The sequence below is a fragment of the Aegilops tauschii genome, chromosome 4 (assembly GCF_002575655.3).
Source record: "Aegilops tauschii subsp. strangulata cultivar AL8/78 chromosome 4, Aet v6.0, whole genome shotgun sequence".
Lineage (NCBI taxonomy): Eukaryota > Viridiplantae > Streptophyta > Magnoliopsida > Poales > Poaceae > Aegilops > Aegilops tauschii.
In genome coordinates this window covers 526,224,281-526,247,529 of record NC_053038.3, presented here as the reverse complement: position 1 = coordinate 526,247,529, position 23,249 = coordinate 526,224,281, and the positions used below count along the sequence as shown (strand labels likewise).

Below are 23,249 nucleotides of genomic sequence, written 5' to 3'. Positions count from 1 at the left end.
GCAAATACAAAATCCATCTATAACAACAGCGACGCGTCACCCGCATTACTATGCGCGGCGACAAAAACGAAATCAGTATGCAGGTACCGTAAGAATCTTCCATGACATTGACAACAATCAATCAACCAACCAACCAACTCCTTGAATACAATCTTGGTCATCACCACCTGCCTAACTTGTGCAATGAAATCCTCTCAAACAAGTCATCTTACCACACAAAATGAAAATGTTCTCGCGCGCGCTGGTTATCACTGTAAATATCCCATTTCAAAAATCGAAACAATCGGGACTTTTCGGAGATTGGATGCAGTTACTAATTCATGATCTGGCATGTACAAAATGAAAACTTCATTCTCGATTCTACGGGAATTTTTATGGAAGCATTTCATTTGCTTCTCTTCAATGAAAGTTTCATTTTCCCAGAATGTATCCTAATTTTTGGCCTAATTCTTCTTCTAATGATCGATTCAACCTCTGATCAAAAAGATAGACCTATGTATTCACTAGCCGTGGGTTCGTCGAAAAATAGTCTCTCCGCCCAGGAACCTGTCCAAAATTACAACACTGGAACCATTCTGGCAACACCAAGGGCATCAGATAACCAAGACAATTCAGTCGGACATCACAGTTTAGTTTCGGTACATCAGGCGAATCGAGGCCAAGATGAAAGAAATAGTTTTCGGTACACATGCAGCTCCAGTGGGATATTGCCATGCCCCCACAATAGAGAAATCTACTTGGGGAAACACTCAAAAGTCATTCTCCTAAGCTAGACATACATATATATACTGGGTACTCTTACTACTACAGTTGAACAGAGATCGATCGTGTGCGCGCGCTCCTAACGTCGACTACCATCGTGATTGATTCATTGATTAGTCTATACAAAAGTGGAAACATATGACCCAAAGAATCTCAAAAACTTCATTTCTCTACTCTTGTAGAAACGACGTGACGTGTGCAGGTAGGGTACCCGCTGCTCTCGTGGGATTTACATACCGCCCTCTCTCTACCGTTGCCCCCTCGGGGGCGTCCGTGATGTCCCGCCACCGCTAAATCCATCTGTCCTACTCCTAGGGTTGTTATTCGAGCTAAGGAGCCAAGACTCACTTATCTCAGAGTACCTGTCGCGGCGCTGGCTGCCTCGGTTGGCATTGCCGGCGGGCGCCTTCCAGCTCTTGGTGTTGTTCCCAAAGGACGCTCCGAAATTCCTCAGGGCCCCTCCGAAATTAGCAGCGTCCAACTCGGTGTATTCCTGCTTCACCGGTGCTTGCTGAGAGGCTCTAACAGAGGGTGCTGCTGCTGCTGCTGCTCCATAGCTAGAGTACATGTTTGGATTGTAGCCAGTGCTCCATGCGGCTCCCGCGTTTGATCTCTCACCGGCTGATGGTTGCCAGTCAAATACTCCTGTGCTCACATTCACATCTATCGATGATACTGATGCAGCATTTGATCTCTCGCTGGCTGATGGTTGCCAGCCAAATGCTCCTGTGCTCACATTCACATCTATCGGTGATACTGATGCAGCAGTTGCTTTTGGTTTCACCTGAAGTAGCACGGAAAACTTAATGTCATGCGGAATATCGTGTAGGAAGCAGAATGCTGGTCAGATGTTGCAATATAACATACTTCCTCCGATCCATATTTGTCTAGATACGGATGTATCTAATACTAAAACATGTCTAGAAACATCTGTATCTAGACAAATCTAAGACAAGTAATATGGATCAGAGGGAGTACCTGCTCAGTCAGTCCCCAATGCACCCCTGGTGTTGGATCTCTTTGGAAAAAATCGTACTCTCCTTGGGAAACAGTTGCCGCGTTGACAACATGGGCACCACCTTCCACCTCAGATTTAACCCCTGCGGAGGAGAGAAAATGGATGGTTAAATTAAACAATATAGAACTGATGGACACATGCTAAACATCGACAAACTGACTAACCAGATAAATTTTGGGGAGTAGGCGTCGGTGACAGCAATGACCACATTTCATTGATTGTGTCATCTTGGACACCCCATAGTCCAGAATCAACAGCGTCGCCTTGATAGTAACCAGATTCACCCCATGGGGATAACGCAATGGGGCTAGAGCATTGTGGTTCTTCCTCCGGTGAAGCGGTCATGAATTGCTCTATTGCTGCTAGTGAATCCATGCACAAAGCTCCACGATTTTGTTCTGTTAAAGACACATCTGCCGACTCGGCACAAGGGGCAGGATCAACCGCCATGTACTCTCTCGTGACGAGAGTAGACCCTTCATGCAATTCTTTTTGAATATCTGAACCTTCACCTCCAAAATATGTCTTCTCCAAGTCGAATGCTGGTTCGAGGACATCAGACACATGTACTGACTCGGCGCAGGAGGCAGGATTAGTTACCATGTTATCCCTTGTGACCAGAGTAGACTCCTCGTACAGTTCCTTCTGAATATTTGAATGTTCACCATTCAAACCTGTTTGCTCGAGGTTAAATACTGATTCCAAGACATCAGAGACATCAGCACAAGAGGCAGGATCAACCACCAATTTATCACTTGTGGACAGAGTAGACTCCATGAACGGTTCTTTTTGAACAATTGAATCTTCAACGTTTAGATCTCTTCCCTCCAGGTTAGGTACTGATTTCAAAACATTAGGCACATCTACTGACTCGGCATGAGAGACAGCTTTACCCACCATTTTATCACCTGTGACAAGCGTAGACTCGCTGAACAGCTCTTTTTGAATAACTGAATCTTCATCGTTTAGATCTCTTCTCTCCAGGTTAGATACTGAGCACAGAACATTAGGCACGCCAACTTTCTCAGCACAAGAGGCAGGTTCAACCACCATTTTCTCACTTGTGACAAGAGTAGACTTGCTGTGCAGCTCTTTTTGGATATTTGAATCGGCGCCCATTAAGTCTCTTTCCGGAACAGCAGGCTCGGCACAAGAAGCAGGATCAGCTAACAGTTTCTCACTCGTGACAATAATAGACTCATTGTACAGCTCTTTTTGAATATCTGAATCTTGAGCCTTGGAATCTCTCTTCTCTAGATTAGATACTGATTCGGGAACATCAGGCGTGTTGATCGACTCTGCACAAGCAGTATCAGCTACCGATTTCTCCCCTGTGACAAGAGTAGTCTTCTTGCTGTGGCATTCTTTTCGAGTACTTGAATCGTCACCACTCAAAACTGTTTTCTCCACATTATCCACGCCTCCTACTTCACCAGTTGGAAGATCACATGCTGATTCCGGAACATCAGACGCGTTTATTGACTTAGCACAAGAAGCAGGATCAGCTACCACTTTCTCACTGTAACACTCCTTTTGAGTATTTAAATCTTCACCACTTCCATCTGTTTTCTCACTGTAACACTCCTTTTGAGTATTTAAATCTTCACCACTTCCATCTGTTTTCTCCAGGTTAGGTGCTGAATCTGTTGCACCTGTTTCCCCAGCTGGAAGATCAAATTTCGGCGAAACAAAAGAAACTGGAGAGTGGTCAGGTATCTTAGTATCCAAAGTTTCAGGTCTTGCTGATTTTGACCCTGACTGGGCCACATCAGCCTTCTTACTCTCAGATTTCTTCATTGGATTAGAGCACTCATGCTCAATATCTTGGTTATCAGGAGAAGAATCAGGGAACATCTTGGACTGAGGAGACTGATTGACTGAAACATTTGATGCGTCAGCTTCACGTGTTTTCTCCTCATTCTTCATCTCCCCTGCCTTGCATATTTCAGGAATCGCTGCCGCAGGAACTGGCTGTGGACTGCAGACTGGAACTCTTTCTGAGTTGGCCACATCAGCCTTCTTACTCTCAGATTTCTGCATTGGATTAGGGTATTCACGTTCAATATCTTGGTTGTCAGGAGAAGAATCAGGGAACATCTTGGACTGAGGAGACTGATTAACTGAAACATTTGATGCGTCAGTTTCACGTGTTTTTTCCTCATTCTTGATCTCCTCCCCCACCTTGCATATTTCAGGAACAGCTGCGGAAGGAACTGACTGTTGACTGCAGACTGGAATTCTTTCTGAGTGGGCCAGCATGGCAGACGGTGAACTAGATCCTCTGTCTTCAACAGAAGTTGCAGGAGCACAGCTCTTAGTCTTTTCAGAAGTAATAGAAGAATGGAGTTCATCATGCAGGCCCGGATTGGTTGAACTCAAGCAAGAGCTTTCGTGTTGACTTGAAGCAGTTCTGGACTCGGATGGACTCAAAGCAAGTACAGGACTGGGGACATCTCTCCTGGTTACTTGAGTAGGTAAATTGTGCGAATAATCCTGCCTCGAATCCAGATCCTTTACACAACCTGCTTGTAAACTACTTTTATGCTGAACCTGTGACCGTGAGGCCTGCTGATTACGATGAGATTCTACATTGTTCTGCCCACTACAACTTGTCTGCGTCGTGCTTGGACTCCACCGATCACCCCGGTTGTGGCCGTTGTTACATTCAGCGGAGTGTCTTCCCTGTACTCCACCATGTTGCAATTCATCTGAAGAGTGCAGCGGACTCGCCCTTTCTGGAACAGAATACTTAGTAGACTGAACTGTCGTTTCAGAAGAATTAAACCTACTATAACCAGCTGGGGATGGAGTGCTGTTCAAATCCACATTTGAGCTGTTCCTGTGTTGTCCAGATCCTGCCAATTTTGTTTTACTACTTCTAACTGGTGGAACCTGACCGAAATCTTTTGGTTGTTTTGAAAGCACTTCTGTCAACAACAATGATCTCTCTTCACTCTCAAAAATGAGCCATACTCTCAGATCACGTGGGAAGTAAGCTGTCCATTTAGATAGCTGCAAAAGAGTAAATGGGCCCTGAACATTTCCAGATGGATCCTTGTAGTGCCAGACTTTCTCTGGCTCCAACTCAGTAGATGGTGTCACTCCAGGAGATGAAATGGGTACAGCTTCACACATCTTGCTGCTTACGTTGGTGCCAGATTTTGGAATATCCGTACCGGTTGTTGAATGGGAATTCTTAGAGCTTCTTCCAGCTCCCAATTTCGGTATTGTACTTTGTTTTGATAGGCTTTTGGGATTACGGATAGCATCAGACATGATTTTCGCATAATTTTGCACTTTAATTGGTGAGAAGAGCCCATTTGATCTTTTGCCACTTCCATTCTGTTCAACTGCATATAACCAAGAAGCAATGCTATCAAACATGAAATTAGATCAATGCAAAAAATCAGATGCATTTGGACAGTTGCGCCAGTTCAATTTAAATGTTGCATTAGATCAACTGAAAGAAATTTTCCAGATATATCATATGAAATATTGCAGTAAGAAAAGGCTCGAATGCAAAAGCAGAATAAAATATTGCAACATCCATAGATAGCTACTGTGGCATACCACATGAATTTAAGCAGCAAATCCCTATCAACTGGATGCCAGATGACTAACTGCATTCTAATACTTTATTAATCAAGTAAATATAGCACCAATATTTCAAGCAGATAAATACCAGCTCTTTTATCATCCATCTCTTCAGAAGATTCATAATCAGGATCCATATGGGAATCAATATGCACTTCTAGAACTTCATTTATTCTGCGCGCTCTTTCCTCGGAATTGTTGAGAAGCTGCAGCTTTTCCACACACTCTCTAAGTGTATGATACAGTTAAGGGCCACCAAATAGACAAAATAGAGTTACTTCAGATTACCATGGAGTTTGAGTAAAAACAGGGTGAGCGAACATAACTTGAGACCCCTATACCTTATTTCTAGAAAAAACTTAAGATGACTACAACAAAGCCATGAAAGAAAAAGAGAAAAAAGGGCCCCCTAACAAAGCCATGAACAATATCCATTGAGTAAATGATTATCCATGCATGTACAAATCAGCAAGTCACACTATAAACTTGTTTAACATATCTTTTTACGGCATGTTTGAAAATAAATGATCTGAGAATTAGAAGAAATAATACTTTCAGTCTAAAGACATCCCAGATCACCTAGAGTCAACAAAGAACATGTGCACCAGAAGAAGGTAAATGATGCGGAAGTAGAAATTTGTAGCCAAGATCGAGGCTCAAAAGGATATTCCTTTTTGCGTCCTGTTTCACTTGCACGGTCTCGAAGATAGCCCAGCCTCTGCTTTTCGTTTTCCAACCACTAGAAAAAATTCAAGAAGCAATACACATCAGAATCTTCTGGAAGAAAAAAATGTTAATCAAGAGATTTGTACATATGATTTTCCTTCGGTAGGATTGTTCTTACATCATTCACTCTTACAGATTGGAAGATCGTCGCTTTATCTTGAATATCTCCCTAAATTGAAAAAACAAATCAAACAACATATCAGACCTACACTTACTTCATAGACCTTAAAGTCAGTTAGATCATCAGGTGTTAATATGATATGCAGTACCACTTTTAGTCGATCGATTAGACCATACTTCATGCTCTGCCTCAAGCGTTTGCATTCCTCCTACACATAAATATCGATAATCAGTGGCAGAGACAGCATCCAAACAATGGTTGTACAGAGTCCCCTGAAAATCGCAGTTTCACTAGAGTTTTCTAGTTTATTTGATGTACATTGTTCTATATGTGTGAATTATACATATAGGTACTCAAGGTTCTTGCCAAAAATAATGGGTGCACATATTTACCCATTGATAAATGATAATTCGATGATCCAGAAAAGGAGGTGAAAGGAGCAATGCCCGTTCAATTAGAGGCACAACTATAATCCACTGAACCAGAACATTCATCTAGTCTGAGAGAATTTCACACATAGAAACAAGAATAGATGCATGTAACACAAAAGTCCTATGTCAAATGCCAAGAGCAGGAACATTCCCCCATGTCTAAAGATCTCATCACTTGACAACACTTAGAAGTAAGACCATTATATACCTAGCTACGAATGATAAGTGAACTTGTGTCATCAAGTCCACAATGACCCAAACTAGAAGAGAGACCAGTCAGATTAACTGCAACAGTACACTTTGTGAACTCATAAAATTACTAATGATATTCCATTCATGTTTAAATATAGATTACAAAAATAAGAGAGAGAGAGAGAGAGAGAGAGAGATGACCTGTGTAAAGTCTTGATTTGATATTGTATCCATCGTGATAATCTCCTTTTTTCTCAGATTTAATATCTCAAGTGCAAAATTTGTCTTTTTCTTCCCGATGTTGTATTTTTCTGCAACCTTATGCGTCCCTACACAAACAAACAAAATCTGGTTTATGATACTACAAAACTAATATTTACTATTGAGACATTCAATGATGCTATTTTTCCAGATTCATTTATACATTCCTAGTCAAAGTTAGAGAAGCTTTTCTGGGACGACGAGTTAGAAAAGTTTGACCACATGCTTTCTAAAGTGCCACCTATTCCCGGATGGACACAAGTAGAAGTATCTTTCCGGATGGAGGTAGTATCAGTTAAAAAAATTGAACATCTTACCAACTACTTTCACTAGACGATACATGTCTTGCTTCTGTCCAACATCGGTAATTTTTATCCTCACAAAACCACCAGAAACTTTGTCTGAGAACGTGGGATCATCAATAAGATCTTCCATCAAGCTACGGCGTAGATAGATTAAACTTATATTGTGCATGTCAATTGCTGCGTAATCATTGAGATTAGACAGTGATTCTCTTTCCATCTTTCTATGCATCCTCTTCTTCCTATCAGGATACAGTTTATCTGCCACTTCACCATATCCAGTGGCATCTATCTGAGCTGAATTAAGATTGATGTCTCCACGGTTGCCATTATTTACCGCTGAAGCATCACTTACAGGACAGTGCATTTCCAAAAGCCTCAACATCTCGAAATGAGCAACATGTGTTTTTTTGAACAAGCGGTGAAGTCTTGAATCACAGATAACTTGACTTTTCCTCCGAGGATCACGGAGGTCATTCTTTTTTATATAGTCAAGCAAAAGAGCCTGCACATCAAACTGGGAAATAAAAGATTGGTCGCCATCTCTCATGTGGCCAACAAACTCCAGTAGCTCTGGTGAAGCCCATTTGGTATTCAGCGGCAAAGAAACCCCATCACTCGGTTCCTTCTTGGGCAGCTTTTCAGCATTTCCAGTGGCAACTTTGACATCTTCAACAGTAACGCTACAAACAGACTGTGGGTTTTGACGTTTTTTACCCCTTTTCCTTGAAGGGTTAGCACGCCTTCGTTTTCCGGCACCATCATCATAATTAGCGTCATATAAGTCATCAGATGATTCATCTTTTTCTTTCCTAGCATAAGCAATAGGAGCACTCCATCTACTCTTTGCACCGGTTAGTTCTTCCATTGTTAATGAAAGCTTCCCTTTCAGATCCGACCAATATAGCTTGAACAGGTATTCCCAGGTGAATCGATCATCAAAATCAACCCTAACCTGCAATCAAAGAAGAACACATGAAAAAGGAAGAGATGCGTGAAGAATATAAGCAACCAATGAAACCTGCACATGAGATCATTGAGAACTAACACTAGAAGCCTTTGCTTCGCAATGCAAATTTCTGCTTTCAGTAAGATATTTCCATTTGGAAGCGTAAGTAAGATACTCAATATAGTTACATTATGCATTGACCAATTTCGAAACAGGGTAAACAGTGCTTGTCCAATCTCAATTATGCATCTCCAAGCGATTATGTTTCAGTACAGCCACTTGGAGTGACATGATCATTAAAACTGGAAAACCCTAATGAAGAATTTTAGGTGCAGATTTACAATTTTATGGAATGCTGAGATGCAAGAACATGAAATGGAAAGACATATATAGAAAAACATGTGTAAGGATGGACTCAGCTAGACCCTACAAAAACATGCCATACAAATACAAGTAAGGCAGATCACAGAAGATGCTTCGTGAACTAGGCGTCTCAAAAGGAGGAATTACTCTTAAAAGTTGGCAGAAAGGACCCAAATCCCAAAATTGAAATGAAATAAAATAAATTGAGTATTGCAAAATGAAATGGCGAGTTTTGAGATTTGATGGGGGGTAATCGGTATAGCTACCTTTGTATCATCGCCTTCATCTTTCGTTTCTATCAACAATATAGTCCCAAAGCATGTATCACAGAAGCCCTTGGCCCCCCTGACAGCGAAGAACTTGCCGTGTTTGACGCATACTTTGCAGGCAGAGAATGTACAAGTATAACACATATAGTGCCCCGCCTTTTCACAGCTGCTGCATATGTGCCAACCTGATATACAAAATGTCAACAGAGACATCATCAGCCAGCAGGTGTAGGTAAACAGCTGGACTTGGGAGGTAAACACAGCCCAAGCAAGGTGGACATTCCTTGGTAAGTACTTGAATTGCAAAATCTCGATGCTAATTAATTTTAGTGAACCGTTATCAGCAGTATACTCATTGGCGGTGCCGGTAATACAGTAAGAGTACAGGAAAAGTAAACTCATTTGGTTGCTCGCGACAAAAAAAAATTCCAACCAATGAATTTGGTTGCTTGCGACAAAAAAATTCCAACCAATGAATTTGCATACATACTGGCTCCCAAGAGAAGGAACCAAAACGTCGAATTAATGAGCTTACTCGGTCACGACAAAGAGAATCAAAGTGCCCAATTAACGTGCTCGATCCCTCCCAACACTCCAACAGACAGAAGGAATAAAAACGGCCAATTAAATTGCTTATTATCAGAAGAACCAGAAATGCAAAGCAAAATTAATAGTAGTATGGCACGGCACGGCATTAAGATTAAGCTAGCTGAGCATGAAGGAGGGGCAAGGGATGATGAGTGAGGTCGGCGCAACTCCACTTGCTGCGGGAGAAGGAACCAAAATTCCTCCCCTATTAATCTGCTTATTACACTAGTTTCCCAACAGAAGGAACCAAAATGCCCAATCAATTTGCTCACTCGCTCCCAACAGACAGAAGTAACCGAAATTGGGCAATTATTAATTTGGTTAGCGGTGAGCAACAGAAAGCGCAAGGTAATTAATAGTACTATTGCAGGGCAGGATTAGGGTAGCTAGCTGAGCATGAGGAAGTGGTTTTGCTGGGTGATTGACTCACCGCAGTTCCACTTGGTTCGGGAGGTGAAGAAGGACTCGTCCCGCTTGATGCAGGCGGGATGGTACACCTTGGGGCACCCCCTGCACGCGCACACGGCAACAGTTAGAAATCGTCAAGGGTCTGATTTGAGCCTCAATTCCATTTCATTTCATTCCCAGAGGGAGGAAGGCGAGTGGGTACCTCCGATCGCAGACGACGAGGTCTCCCCCGTCGAAGCAGATGAAGCAGACGACCTCGTCCTCCTCCTCCTCCTTGCGCTTCTTGGCGGCCTTGGCCTCGGCCCGCCTCGCGGCGGCGGGGGTCAGGGTTGTTGCGGTTCCGACGGGGGCGGCGGCTGCGAGCGCGACCGGTGCCGCCGCCGCCGCCGTCCCGTTGGGGTTTGCGCTGCTCCTGGGCGGCCTCCCCCTCTTCTTAGGCGGCGAGGGCACCAGCTGCTGCTGCCGGTGGGCCTGGGCCGGTGTGGGGCCCGGAGCAGCAGCAGCATCGGGGGCGGGCTGTGCGAGGACGGTGTCCCCCATCCCCATCCCGCAGATGGATCCGAGGAAGTGCGAGTCGTCCATCCCCGGCGGCTCGGGCTCAGGGTCGGGCGGCGGGGGCGGGGGCTGTCGGAGCTCGGGGTCGATTATACTGACCATGGATGAACGGATCGGGGTGCGCGGAGCGCGGCTCAGCTCCCCCGGGCGGCGAATCGGCGGACGGCGGCGGCGGTCCCCGTGGTCCAATCGGGAGGGGAGGGGAGGGGAGGGAGCTTGAAGGTCTACCACCCACCCACCCCGTCTCCCTAGCTGCTGCTACAGTAGAATCAGGAGGGGAGGGGAGGGAGGCGCGTCGCGTCGCGTGTGGGAGAGGAGGAGAAGAGGGGAGGGAGGCGGAAGAAGCTAGCGGGCGTAAACAAAGCAGAAGCGAAGACCAGCTGCAGACGAGACCAGCAGCGGGTGAAAGAGGGAGGGAGAGGAAAAGGGAGAGTGGGAACGGGTTGGACTTGGACGGAACAAGTAGGTAGGTTACGTAATTTGGCGCTTCGGCGGGGTGCTTTCGGCACAAAAAGGAAGGCTTGGAGCAGCTGGGCGACTGGCCTCTCTCTACGGTGGGCGCAATCCACGTACGCATATGAAGATGATGCATCTCCTTGTTTGGTATGCATGCTGCCTGTCTACCTGGACCTGGCCCGACGGATGCAAAAAAAAGGACCTCCCATCCAGGCTGGGCGGAACAAAAAACATACCATGGTGCAACCGGCTCTTGTGCAACGGCAGTCGGCACGCTGGAGATGGCCGGAGGGACGGGAGGGCGATGTCGACAGCTGTGCTGCTACAGTGCGCTAGATAGATTTGGCTGGCAAATCGCGTGAAAAGCACCCGCAACTGGGACCCACTCCTATTTACCCTACCCTACCGCCTACGGAAACGGGTACGGATATATAAAAGAAAAAAGTGCTTGCATAGATCGTATCATTCTTTTTTTTTTCACCCGCAAAAAAAAAAAGAATGATACGGGACGCAGAGGAGGACGTATATATAGTACCGCTGTCCGCTACACCTTCCTACGTATACGTGTATATATGTAGGCATATATACCACCAAGTAGGCAAATAAATACTGCTGACTACTCTAGTCCTGTGCATCTCGCATGCATGCATGCCTGGTACACGCACGCACGCACGCACCCATCTTTCATGCCATCCCCACACTATATCACACTAGCTAGTAATCGTGCACGTCAAATTTGAAGTGCAAAGTTATAAATAATGTATGCGGGCATCCATATAAAACCTAGACAAGTATCAATAATAAATATTCCAGCAAGCAACACTTGCCCTTGAGAGAAGGCTATATATTACTCCCTCCATTCCACCTACAGATTTTTCTGAAACTCAAACTTTGTCAACTTTGACCAAGTGTATAGAGAAAACTCTCTACACTTACAATACTACCAAAGATGTACATTCTGAAAATATAACTTATGATGTATCGAATGATGTGCATTTCGTATTCTAGATGTACATACTTTTCTCCATAAATATGATCAAAGTTTGTAATGTTTGACCTTTGGAAAAATCTATAGGCACTCCATTGTGAAACGGATGGAGTATAAGTTAGAGCATCCAAAACTTTTCATGTGTTTTGCGTTTCATGTTTCTTAGAATTGTCGGCAAAGAGAGAAGGCTATATTATAAGGTCTGCCCGCCTCTTTCGAAGTGAATATTAAGTTTGTACGCCACCATAAACATTGTAGGCCTGAGACGTTACTCTACTCAACTTCTTGTAAAAAATATCACAATAAACTAAAACATCAATCATGTACCCAGGTTAACATGTTTATAACTTAACATGTCAACTTAATTACATTGCATTTTGATCGGTGTTTGCTTTAGAATACAACTATTATTACATCACGCATGAAAAGGAGGCAATCAATTCTATGGACGTGTGCAGATGTACACGAACTTTGAAATCTTTCGGAGACTGCTGAAGTTTGCACTATTAGAAAAAGGTCTGTTGGTGGCGCATCTATTTTTGCCATTAATAGCGCACTATAGGTGCACCACTATTACCACACCACTAGTAACAAATAGTAATGGCGCACATTTGTTGCGCCATTAGGTCACCCATCCTCACACTACTCCAGCCCGAGCACGCTTAACTTCTTAGTTCTATCCAAACCCAGCAACAGTTCACTTAACAGACACTTGTTGATATATCTATCATATCATTCCTATTAAACCTTGTTGATGTCTACGATTTTGTTCATGTTCATGAGTGTGATGAAATTTTAAAAAAATATTTCAAACTTCCCGGTCATATTACGTATCATATTTTGAACAATTTTTCCAAAAAAAAAATCGAAACCAATTTTTTTTCCTGTTACTAGTGGCGCACCTAGCAAATGGTGCGCCATTGCTAAGTTTGAATTTTTTTTCCATTTTCCCCCCTCTAGATCTTAAAAGCCCTGTATCTTTTATTTTGTTAGGTTTTTGGGGATTCTGAAAATCTTCAACAAGGTTCCCACAGTTGAATTCGGATGTAACTTTTCGAGTAGATGATTTTTCATATAAAAAACTTTTTAATCCGAGTTCGTATGCAAAAGTTATGCTCATTTTACTAAATTCCAGAGAGATTTTGCAAATAAAGTCGAAATTCATATTTGTAAATTTTCCCAACAACTAGACCACATATCACGTGGGAAACTTATTTTCTTTTATTTTTTTGACATTTCCATCATTTTCTTTTGTTTTTCTAAAACTGAAAAGGCGGTCGGGGGGGGGGGGGGTGGTGGTAGAGTTTGAAAATGGGACCTTTAGTACCGGTTCGTGCCATGAACCGGTATTAATGCCACCAACCGGTACTAATGGGCATCGCACCCTTTAGTCCCGGTTCGTGACACCAACCGGGACTAAAGGGCCCAGGTGAACCGGGACTAATGCCTTAGCTGCACGAACCGGGACCAATGGTCACATTAGTCCCGGTTCGTGACTGAACCGGGACTAATGTGAATATTGCCCTGTGACGAAAGCCCTGTTTTGTACTAGTGTAGTAATGGCGCACTATCCCCTGGTGCGCCACTGCTAACAATTTTTTTTTCAAAACTAGTAATGGCGCACCACACACCAGGTGCGCCATTAGTAATATGTCAATAATGGCGTACCTGTATCTGGTGCGTCACTGCTATATAGCAGTGGCGCACCACATACATGGTGCGCCATTAATGTCCATATTAGCTATAGCCGTTTTTCTAGTAGTGTTGAAGGTTGAACAACAATCCATGATCAAATATGAAAGACAAAAAGGGCGTGCAAGGAATGATCAGAAGCATTAGTCTGTCAGTTATTTCCAGCTGTAAAACCCATAATCTCAAAAGTGGATATTGCAAGTGGACATTCAAGCAAAATTAACATAAGAGTTAAAGGGACATATCTAAGACATGAAGAAACTGCAGTACTACATAATAAGAATCTCCAAGCCACTGGATTTAATATACTTGAAATATCAATTTAAGGAACATACCGTCTGTAATATATATTCATGATGCTTCAAAAGATGGATATGTTTAAATGAAGATGATGCAAGCTTCTCCATGTCATCGACATGGTCAACCATTGCATAAAATTACTACATCGGAAGAGTGTTTTCTGTGTGCCATGGGAGACAAGTCCTTCTCTTGGAATGCACAGAGGCACATAGTTTCATTTGGCATTCAGACATTATTCAACACAAATCATCATGAATAAAATCTCTAGCCATGTAGCTGGGTACACAAGAGAGAGATGACGGCGACGGCGATCCACTGCGCCCTCCGGTGGCCCAGTACTACGTACTGTATTATACCATGTGAAGAAAAAAACCAGTATAGAGTCTGCAGTCGTGAGCGAGGAAGCTGTTTTGTTTTGTTTTGTTTTGTTTTCCGTTCGTACTGCACAGTGGAGATGGCCGGAGGGACGGACGGCGATGTCGACAGCTGTGCTGCTACAGTGCGCTAGATACATTTGGCTGGCGAATCGGCGTGAAAAGCACCCCGTTGGCCTTGTCGCTCTATCAACCCTACCGCCTACGATACGGATACCAAAAAGTGTATGCTTACACAGATCAATCGTATCCAATACCCGCTTCCGGGGCGTCCGACTGACTGACTGACTGAATGAATGAATGACACGGGAAGCAGAGGAGGAGAGGACCACGCACGAAGTAGAGGTATAGTAGAGTACGTAGTACCGCTGCCCGCTACGCCTTCGTAGATCCGAACCACGCCCGGCAAATAAATACTCCTAGTCCTGTGCATCTCGCTCGCATGCATGGCTCGTACACGCACCCATCTTTCATGTCGTCGCCAGACTATATGACGTTTTTTCACAAGAATAAGTCACAAAAAGGTGATATAGCGTGTCAGACTATATGACATGTGTTTTCCGCAAAACCATTTTTGGGTCAGATGATTTGTTTTCGCCGTCCGATGACCTCTTCAACTCCCTGACGTCATGTCCATCTTCTTCCCCAACCGCCTACGGGCCACGCCGAGGTAGGCTGAGGGGGAGGAGGAACCATAGTGGCTGCAGGAACAAATGGCCAGATGACTTGTTGAACTTCCTAAGATCATGTTCGTCTTCTTCCCCAACCGGCTACGGACCACCGGCCACCGCCCCGGTCGGCGATGTTCCCGTGCACCCCCGCCCTCCCCTCACCTCACAGCTATACTAGCGTTGCCCCCTCGGCCATCCCTCAAAACTGGATAACGGCCAGATTTTTTCGATGAGCCCTGCACCCTCTCCCAAACCCCGAAATGTCAAGTTTCTTGCTCGCTGCGGCTTATTCTTGGCCAGGTCTTGTCGGCGTCCCCGGGCCTCGGTGTTGTGCTCCATCGCCTCCTTCCTTCATTCCTCCCCGAACCTCTTTTTTAGATACAACAAAAATACAACAGTTTTAGGAATACTATGATTTATAAAAGAGAAAAGTATATTTTTCGTCCCTCGACTCTTGGTGTAGTCTAGATTTGGTCCCTCAACTTTAAAACCGGACAACTCGCACCCTCAACTATCGAAACCGGACAAGGTTCGTCCTTGGTCTCGGTTTTAAAAAGTCACGGATTTAAAAAAGTACCCGAATTTGAATACAATTCGCGGCCTTGGAAAAAGTACGCGTATTTGAGTTGGCATGGTCAAAACCGGAGTGGGACAGCACCAAAGCCAGTCAAAACCATGACCAGGGGTGAATTTTGTCCGGTTTCAGAAGTGAAGGATGCAAGTTGTCCGGTTTTGAAGTTGATGGACCAAATTTAGACTCCGTCAATAACTGATGGATGAAAAGGATAAAACTTCAGTCTTTTTGGACACCAAACACGTCAAAATATTTAAAACTGCGGGTCTCTAGAAAAACCAGAGTATTCTCAGCAAACTTCAAAAAAAAATTGCTGCCAAAGCGTAGCATAAACTTTTTTTACTAATTTTTTGGGCGGAACGGAAAGAATAGCCGTGCTTGCTACACTCCACCTGGAGTGGAGGTGGAAGCATTCCAATTCCGATGACAGACAGAAGGAAAGAAAGAAACAAGAGGGCGCGTGATGCACGCGGACAGTCACGGTCACGGCGGAGATGCACGTGGCACAACGCATCCCATCCCATCCCATCCCATCCCATCCCGCTTAGTAGCACCCGTCACGTGTAGGCTAATCTAAGCTAAGATTGATTAAGGCTTCCGCCGCCGTGGGTGGTAAAGAAAGGCAAGCTAAGTTAACGACAACGTCGCGGACGGCGAGGAAACAGTTTTGTTTTGTTTTGTTTTTGTGTTGATCAATCAATAAATAGGGTTGCTTGTATTGTTCTGACCAGGACGGCGTGTGCATGGACGACGGTCGCGGCCCGCGTCGCAGGCCCCGGCCAGCCGGTGGGCTTGATGGTGTCGTCGAGTTGATGTTACGTAGCATTTTTGGTGGACGGAGCCGTCGTAGATGAGTACTCCTACTCGGTGTAAGTCCAGCGTAGCACCCACCCTTGAGCTGCCCACACGTACATACTGGTACAGCGGAGTACCTCTCGCGAGACAGGAGGGAGAGAGAGACGCATGCAGTTACACGGACGCGTCGGGCACCTTTGAAAATTATGAAATTTCTTGGAGATGATCTATGTGTCTATAATATGCTCTGATAAAAAAATTGCTGACATCATGTTCATCTTTTTTCTCAACCGCTTACGGAGCACGGACCGTACCACCAGTCACTGCCCTACCGACTAGCAACGCTCCCATGCCACTCGCCACCTGCCCTACCCCCACCGCCCCTCGGCCATCCCTCTAAACCGGCGAACGACTAGATTTTTCAGATGAGCCCTGCCTCACCGGAACTGTGAAGTTTCGTAGTCGCCACGCCGTGGTTTCAGTCTAGGCCTTGCTGGCATCTCCGGGCCTCGGTGTTGTGTGTCGTCGCCACCTTCCTTCCTTTCTCCGTGAATCAACTGACCCGGATCATAAAAAAGAGAGTAAAATCAGATGACTCATCGGTCTACGTAGCTAAACTGTTTTTTCTTTTTTTACGGAACGGGAGGAATACCCAGTACGTCTCTCCTCAGTGCGTGCTCTAGTGGAGGTGGAACCATTCTATTCCAAAATGAGAGAGAGAGAGAGAGAGAGAGAGAGAGAGAGAAGGAAAGAAACAAGAGGCCGCGTGAAGCACGTTCACAGTCACGGTGGTAGCACGTGGCATAACCCATCCCACTTTCCATCCCCATCCCGCTTGGTAGCACCCGTCATGTGTACTTGTGTAGGCTAAGCTCAGATTTATTAAGGCGCCCGCGTAGGAGGTAAAAGAAATGGCAAGATAACGACGACGACGACGACGACGACACGACGGCGAGGAGCGTGCTACACTTGCGATTGAATTCTACATAACCTTACGCATCCTTCGTGTCCACTAATCAAAACTTTCCCCTTGATTTTCAGGGTGGGCTCGCGGGCGCTCCTAGTCACTAATGATAGCCTTTGACCACCGGCTGCTACTGCTACTGTTACTGTTACTGCTACACCTCCGTTCCCTGCCTTCTCCGGTCAACACATTCTTCCTTCCATTCCATTACTTTTTAATTATTTTATTTTATTGAGACGTGTACGTGCAGACAGAGAGGGAGACGGTGACATGCGTGTCACAACCTGTTACTTACCCTTCTTTTTTTCTTCTCACGGATACCTATTAGTAGTACAATACTAGTAGTATATTACATTTTCCAAGGAATGCTACTTGCACGTGTGAAACAGATAGTAGTACATATAGTCCTGACAGATTCTCAGGGAAAAGAAAGCTGTAACAAAAAAGAAAAGAAAAAACTGCAAAGAGAGACACAGCCTGACTGCCTGTCCTTCCTCCTTCATCCTCCTCTAAGCTGCTGACTCAGCTTCCGGCCCCGAACCATGTACCGAAACGAATCCAATCGAATCTGTGAGCAATCGTTCGTTCCACGTTCTTCACGTGGAAAACGTTGAGCTCTAACGTGATACTACTCCACGTTCCGAGTGGTTGAGTATGTATTATGTATTGCACGTGTATTGAATTTGTGGCCCACCTCCTAGTCTTGTATAGTTAAGATAGAGGTCTTCTCTTGTATTATATGTACGTGCACCAGCACCCCATCAATACAACGTCTATGGTATTACAAACTCTCCCGTTTACATGGTATCAGTTTTTAGGTTCTAACCTAGCTTTCCGCTGCCGCCGCGCGCCTACGCGCCGCCGCATCTCCCCTGCCGCCGCCTGTCCACTCCGCGACGCCGCCGCAGCTTTCCCCGCGAGCCGCCCGCGCGATCCCATGCGCCGCTCCAGTCGCGCGCTGCACGCTGCCTACCTGCGTGCCGCCCGCACGATTCCATCCCACGCGCTGCTGCTCGCTTGTCCCGTGCCCACTAGCGTCAACACGCTACCACGCCGCTAGCTGCCAGTGCCGATCGCGCCTCGCCGCATGCATCCATCCATCTATTAGCATTAGCATAATCCATCCATTAGCATAATTCATCTAGCTTGCTAGCTGGTTGCACGTATGTGATGATTCTGATTGCATCCATCTAGTACTACTACCGATCCTTCTACTCGCTGCAGCCGCCCCGCTCTACCTTCTCGCGCGAGCCGCCGCCGCGCAGCGTTTCCTCGTGCGCCGCCGCTCCCCGCCGCCGCCGCCGCCCCCCATCGCCACCGCGCAGCGCCTCCTCGCGCGCGCCGCCGCCGCCGCCACGCGCTCCCACGTGCCGCCGCCGCCGGCCGCTTCCTCTTCCTGCCGCTTCTGACGCCTTTCATGGACTCTCCGGGCTACTTCACCATTTTCGCCGGAACCGCTCCACCGGCCCCGCCAATCTAGTCGCGTCCTCCCGCACCCGCCGGGTGTTACCCGTCGCCACCAGCGCCTCCCCCGCAGCACCCGCAAGGGGGAGGGGGGCGACGCAACCGGCGTGGCGGCGGTCGCCGCCGCCTGCAGCAGCAGCAGGCCCAGGACGCCGGGGGCGCTGCACTATCAGCAGGCTCTCCCCGCTGGCCACCAGGCGTTCATCAGCGCGCCCTTCCAGCCGATTGGCACCGGCCACCGCGCCCTCCTTGCGTCGCCAATCATTAGTATGAGAGTAATCCTTGTCAAGGAATAACTCACTTAGTCGGTTGCACCACACAATTCTCCGACTACTTCAATTCATAGAATGACTTCAGAAGTTCCACACATGCATGTTGCGATTTACCTTTGGATTCAGAATATTAAGTCATTAAATGACTTCAATATATACATCCAAACTAATTGACCCATAGGAGTATGTAGACATTACATACATCAATGGATCTATACTGCCATTAACATTCAGTATCGAAACATAATTCCACTCATACCAAGAAGGTATGCTACATCGTAACCGATGTCGGGTCTCTGCAAAAAACCCTTGTGCTACAAGCCTCGCTTTCTCACCACCTCATTTATTTTTGTTTCCAAAAAAAAAATCACTTTTCTTCCCTCTGGGAAGATACTTATGAGAAGCAGGTTTTACAATGGTAAATACCTCTCTTTTGATGAGCGAGTGCCAATCTTCCTTAATTGCTTCCTTTCATTTGAACCAATATAAGTGCAACAACACTCTCCATGGATTTGGTTCAGGGCCCAAAAGGATTCTAGCAATTCTCGAGAAGAATTTTATGTCGACATATGTAGACTTCCTCATACACGATTCTCATGAATCAATATCATTGTGGAATTCTTATTACGCATCTTAACTCCTTGTGATTTCCCACAACAACGGATTCAAGGTGTTTCGATGTCCCAACACCTAGAAATGTGTGCACATATGTGTTGGACTTTGGATGCCACACATCCCTCAGGTGTCATTCAACCCGAGGTTGAATCATATTTGCTAATCGAGGGGTCAATCTCCTCTGTTTTCGCTGAAACATATGAGAATTCAATCTCATCCGACCAAAATCCCCCCCTCTTGCTCTCATCTAGGGGGACGAGTGGTTTATTTGGTACCTCCACTCGTTCTGGTACTTGACCATAGTGACACCTTTGTCATAAGTAAATATACTTGGCAGATTATTTGCAATATGTTGCAAATTTCTCATAATCTGAACCTGAAGTTCAAATTCTTAAGTACGTGGACAAAATGTCTATGACATTTCTTATCCATTTCCTGGCATTCTTTGTGGTACACATCTCCCCCTAATGCCAGAAAATGTTCTTATTGCAAAAGCAATCAGCGTATGGGCTGCAAATAACTCCCTTGCTAGGGTTAAGGTATTCGGCGGATTAATGAACATACCACAGTTATTCCTCACATAGATCCCAACCATATGTGAAGGCCCATGATGTACGATGGGGTGGTGATATCAGTATACAACTGAATTACCGCAGATGGGAAATACTTCACTTATTTCCACGTACAAACTGCAAGGGGGTAAAGTATCATTTGATCTTATAGACCAAATATGCGGAGTGTGAGACCGCACGCCACCATCAACAAAATGTTGGTAAATCATAATTCTGGAACATTGGCCAAGCAATATTGAATCTCTTTCATAAGAGATCAAGCCAAACCATTCAGGTTATGTACTATATACTTTTGAATATAACCATTGAATGCTCGTGAATCAACTTCAACGATATTTGCATTCCAATGGAATTAGCCCACGTTAGGATAATTTGCTCTACATTCGTCAATTTGAGCAATTAATTCAGTAGACACATGGTTTTGTATAGATGATACACATCTAAGACCATCCTCTAGATGCGTCTATTAACAGCATGGAGTACCAACATAACCCAGATAATGGTTGAATAATCCAAACATATTCTTGATGCAATCAAGAATATTGGCTGGCTCATTTCAAATTTTAAGGTGAGAGTGCCTTAAAATTAATTCCCCAATGTCACATGCAGTGCACAAAACAATCTGATGATTGTTGGGAATATTGCAACTTGTCAAGTTGTGGCCAACATAATTTTCAATAATTTCTCTAATCGTCCAATACCATGATGATAAAGGAGGAAAAATTATTGTGTATGCAACAAGATTGAGTATGAACTGACTCATACACTCAATTTCCTCAACTATCATGTCCGAGGAAGATGATGTTGCAATTTATACTACATGTAGTAGTACAATTATAGGCTAATGATATTTAGGGATAACTAGGAGACTACATGAGATCTCCAAAATATCTTTGGAATATCATTCCATATGCATATCATCAATATAGAGGAGTTCATTCTCCTTCTACCATGCCGGAATATTTTCTGATTGTTTCCTTTTGAAGTAGAACTTCAAACTTATCCCATTAAAATCATTTTCCTCCAGTGAGTCGGTGATATGATTCAACACAATACTTTACCAATTGGGAATCATTGGTACGACATTTCGTACAATCACCACTTCAACAAACTTGAAAGTTGTCATTATGATCATTTAGATTAAATGACACATTCCCTTTTGAGATATACACTCCATTTTTGCTTGTCATTTTTCCTTCACTTTACATTCAACTCCCGTGGTTCTCTGACCACTATTGCTTAGTACTAAGAGCACTAGCATGAATTTCAGGCATTGCAAACCTGAAACAAAGATGATATTTCTGTTTACCATCCTAGGAGAACGTAACGTGCAATAAGGACTTATATTTAGATATGCATCTGGAGCCGCCTTATCACATAATCTCAACATAGTGTTGATTTATAGACAACAAAACTATAAGGCTCAACGGACTTGAAGTCCTAACAACGAATGAATAATCATTCATGTTATGCTTATAACAATATATCTCGCCTCAATTAGGCTCAAAGGGAAAAATGGATGTTCATCATCCATTACATACTCAGTTTGAGAACCGAGTCATTGCGATGACACATATATCACTAGTAGGAAAAGGGGCTTTTACCCCGGTTCATAAGGGCCTTTAGTCCCGGTTCTGGAACCGGGACTAAAGGGTCGTTACTAATGCCCTAGCCCTTTAGTACCGGTTCTTACACGAACCGGGACTAAAGGCCGTCCACGTGGCCGGTGCGGGGAGCCCAGGCAGGAGGGCCTTTGGTCCCGGTTGGTGCCACCAACCGGGACCAATAGGCATCCATGCGTCAGCACCTGGCAGGAGCTGAGGTTTTTGTTTTTTTTTTGAAAGGGGGTGGTTTAGGGGTTTTGGGGGGTTAATTTAGGTGTTTCATATATTGTGTTAGCTAGCTAATTAATAGAGAGAAGTGTCCTCTCTTATCTCCGTGCTTTGTCGACGCTACGTACTATATACGTATGGAGAGGAGTAGACACGCTAGCTAGTAATCAAATGAAGGAAACAGAAGATCGTCATGAACATATATATATGCATACAGAGAGAAGTGATATCGACCACCTCTCCTTCTCCGAGATATTGGTCGAACAACAAGTTCTCGTATATCTATCCGACACTACCGGCTACATATATACAATAATTATCTCTTACAATACAATCTCCTAATTATATTGTAGGAACACAGGGTCCACATAGTATTCTCCGTTTTCAGCGATCACGTGGTCAAGGAAGAATGCCGCCAATTCCTCTTGAATTCCTCGCATACGATCTGGTGCTAGGAGTTGATCCCGCTTCCGAAAATCCTAATTTGAAGAAGGGGGTCAATACATATATATATGAATAAATGAAACTCAACACAAATGATGGTAATAAAATAAAATTGTGAATATTATTGCTTACGCACTTCATATTGTTCTTCAGTGTAGCCCCGCTCACAGGTATGGTAGCGGATGGACTCGCAAATGTAGTATCCACAGTAATTATTCCCGGGTTGCTGCCACAACCACTTTACAAGAAATAGAGGTCAATCAAACTGATAAGCAAGCATGCTAAATGGTATTGATCAAACTAGCGCTTGAATCACTAGGAGATGCGCGGAACATGCTACTATAGTACTTACTTTCGGGTGTCTAAATTGCAGCTGGTTCGGCAGTCCCGGGGCTTTTGAGGTGAATTTTCTCCAAACCCTGCCAGACAAAGAAAACAATTACTTGATATCAGAAAATGAACAAAGTTGCTGATATGGTGGATAATGATCGATTTAACTTACTTCTGGAGCATTTGAGTCATGTTCGCATAGTCATGGGGATCTTTTCGTCTCGAGTCTAAGACGGTTACTACTCCCGGCTCAAGCTTAATCTGTAGGAGAATATAGTGGAAGCTACGCATGCATGCATAAGTCATCAATTACATTACCATAACCTGGACTAATAAAGGGAAACCGAATATGCAGAAGACAGTAACA

General features: G+C 44.6%; 1 protein-coding gene across 1 annotated transcript; it reads right to left on the bottom strand.

The window, feature by feature from the left end:
• Positions 1–576: 576 nt before the first annotated feature.
• Positions 577–10,970, bottom strand: LOC109765390 (uncharacterized). The gene is made up of 12 exons (XM_020324174.4): positions 10,187–10,970; positions 10,007–10,086; positions 8,986–9,173; positions 7,423–8,362; positions 7,046–7,173; positions 6,370–6,429; positions 6,219–6,269; positions 6,043–6,113; positions 5,463–5,608; positions 1,945–5,130; positions 1,741–1,862; positions 577–1,546 (listed from the first exon to the last, which is right to left on the bottom strand). Exons 1-12 carry the CDS (start codon positions 10,639–10,641, stop codon positions 1,010–1,012), a joined length of 5,964 nt encoding a protein of 1,987 aa, XP_020179763.1. The 5' UTR covers positions 10,642–10,970; the 3' UTR covers positions 577–1,009.
• Positions 10,971–23,249: the final 12,279 nt, after the last annotated feature.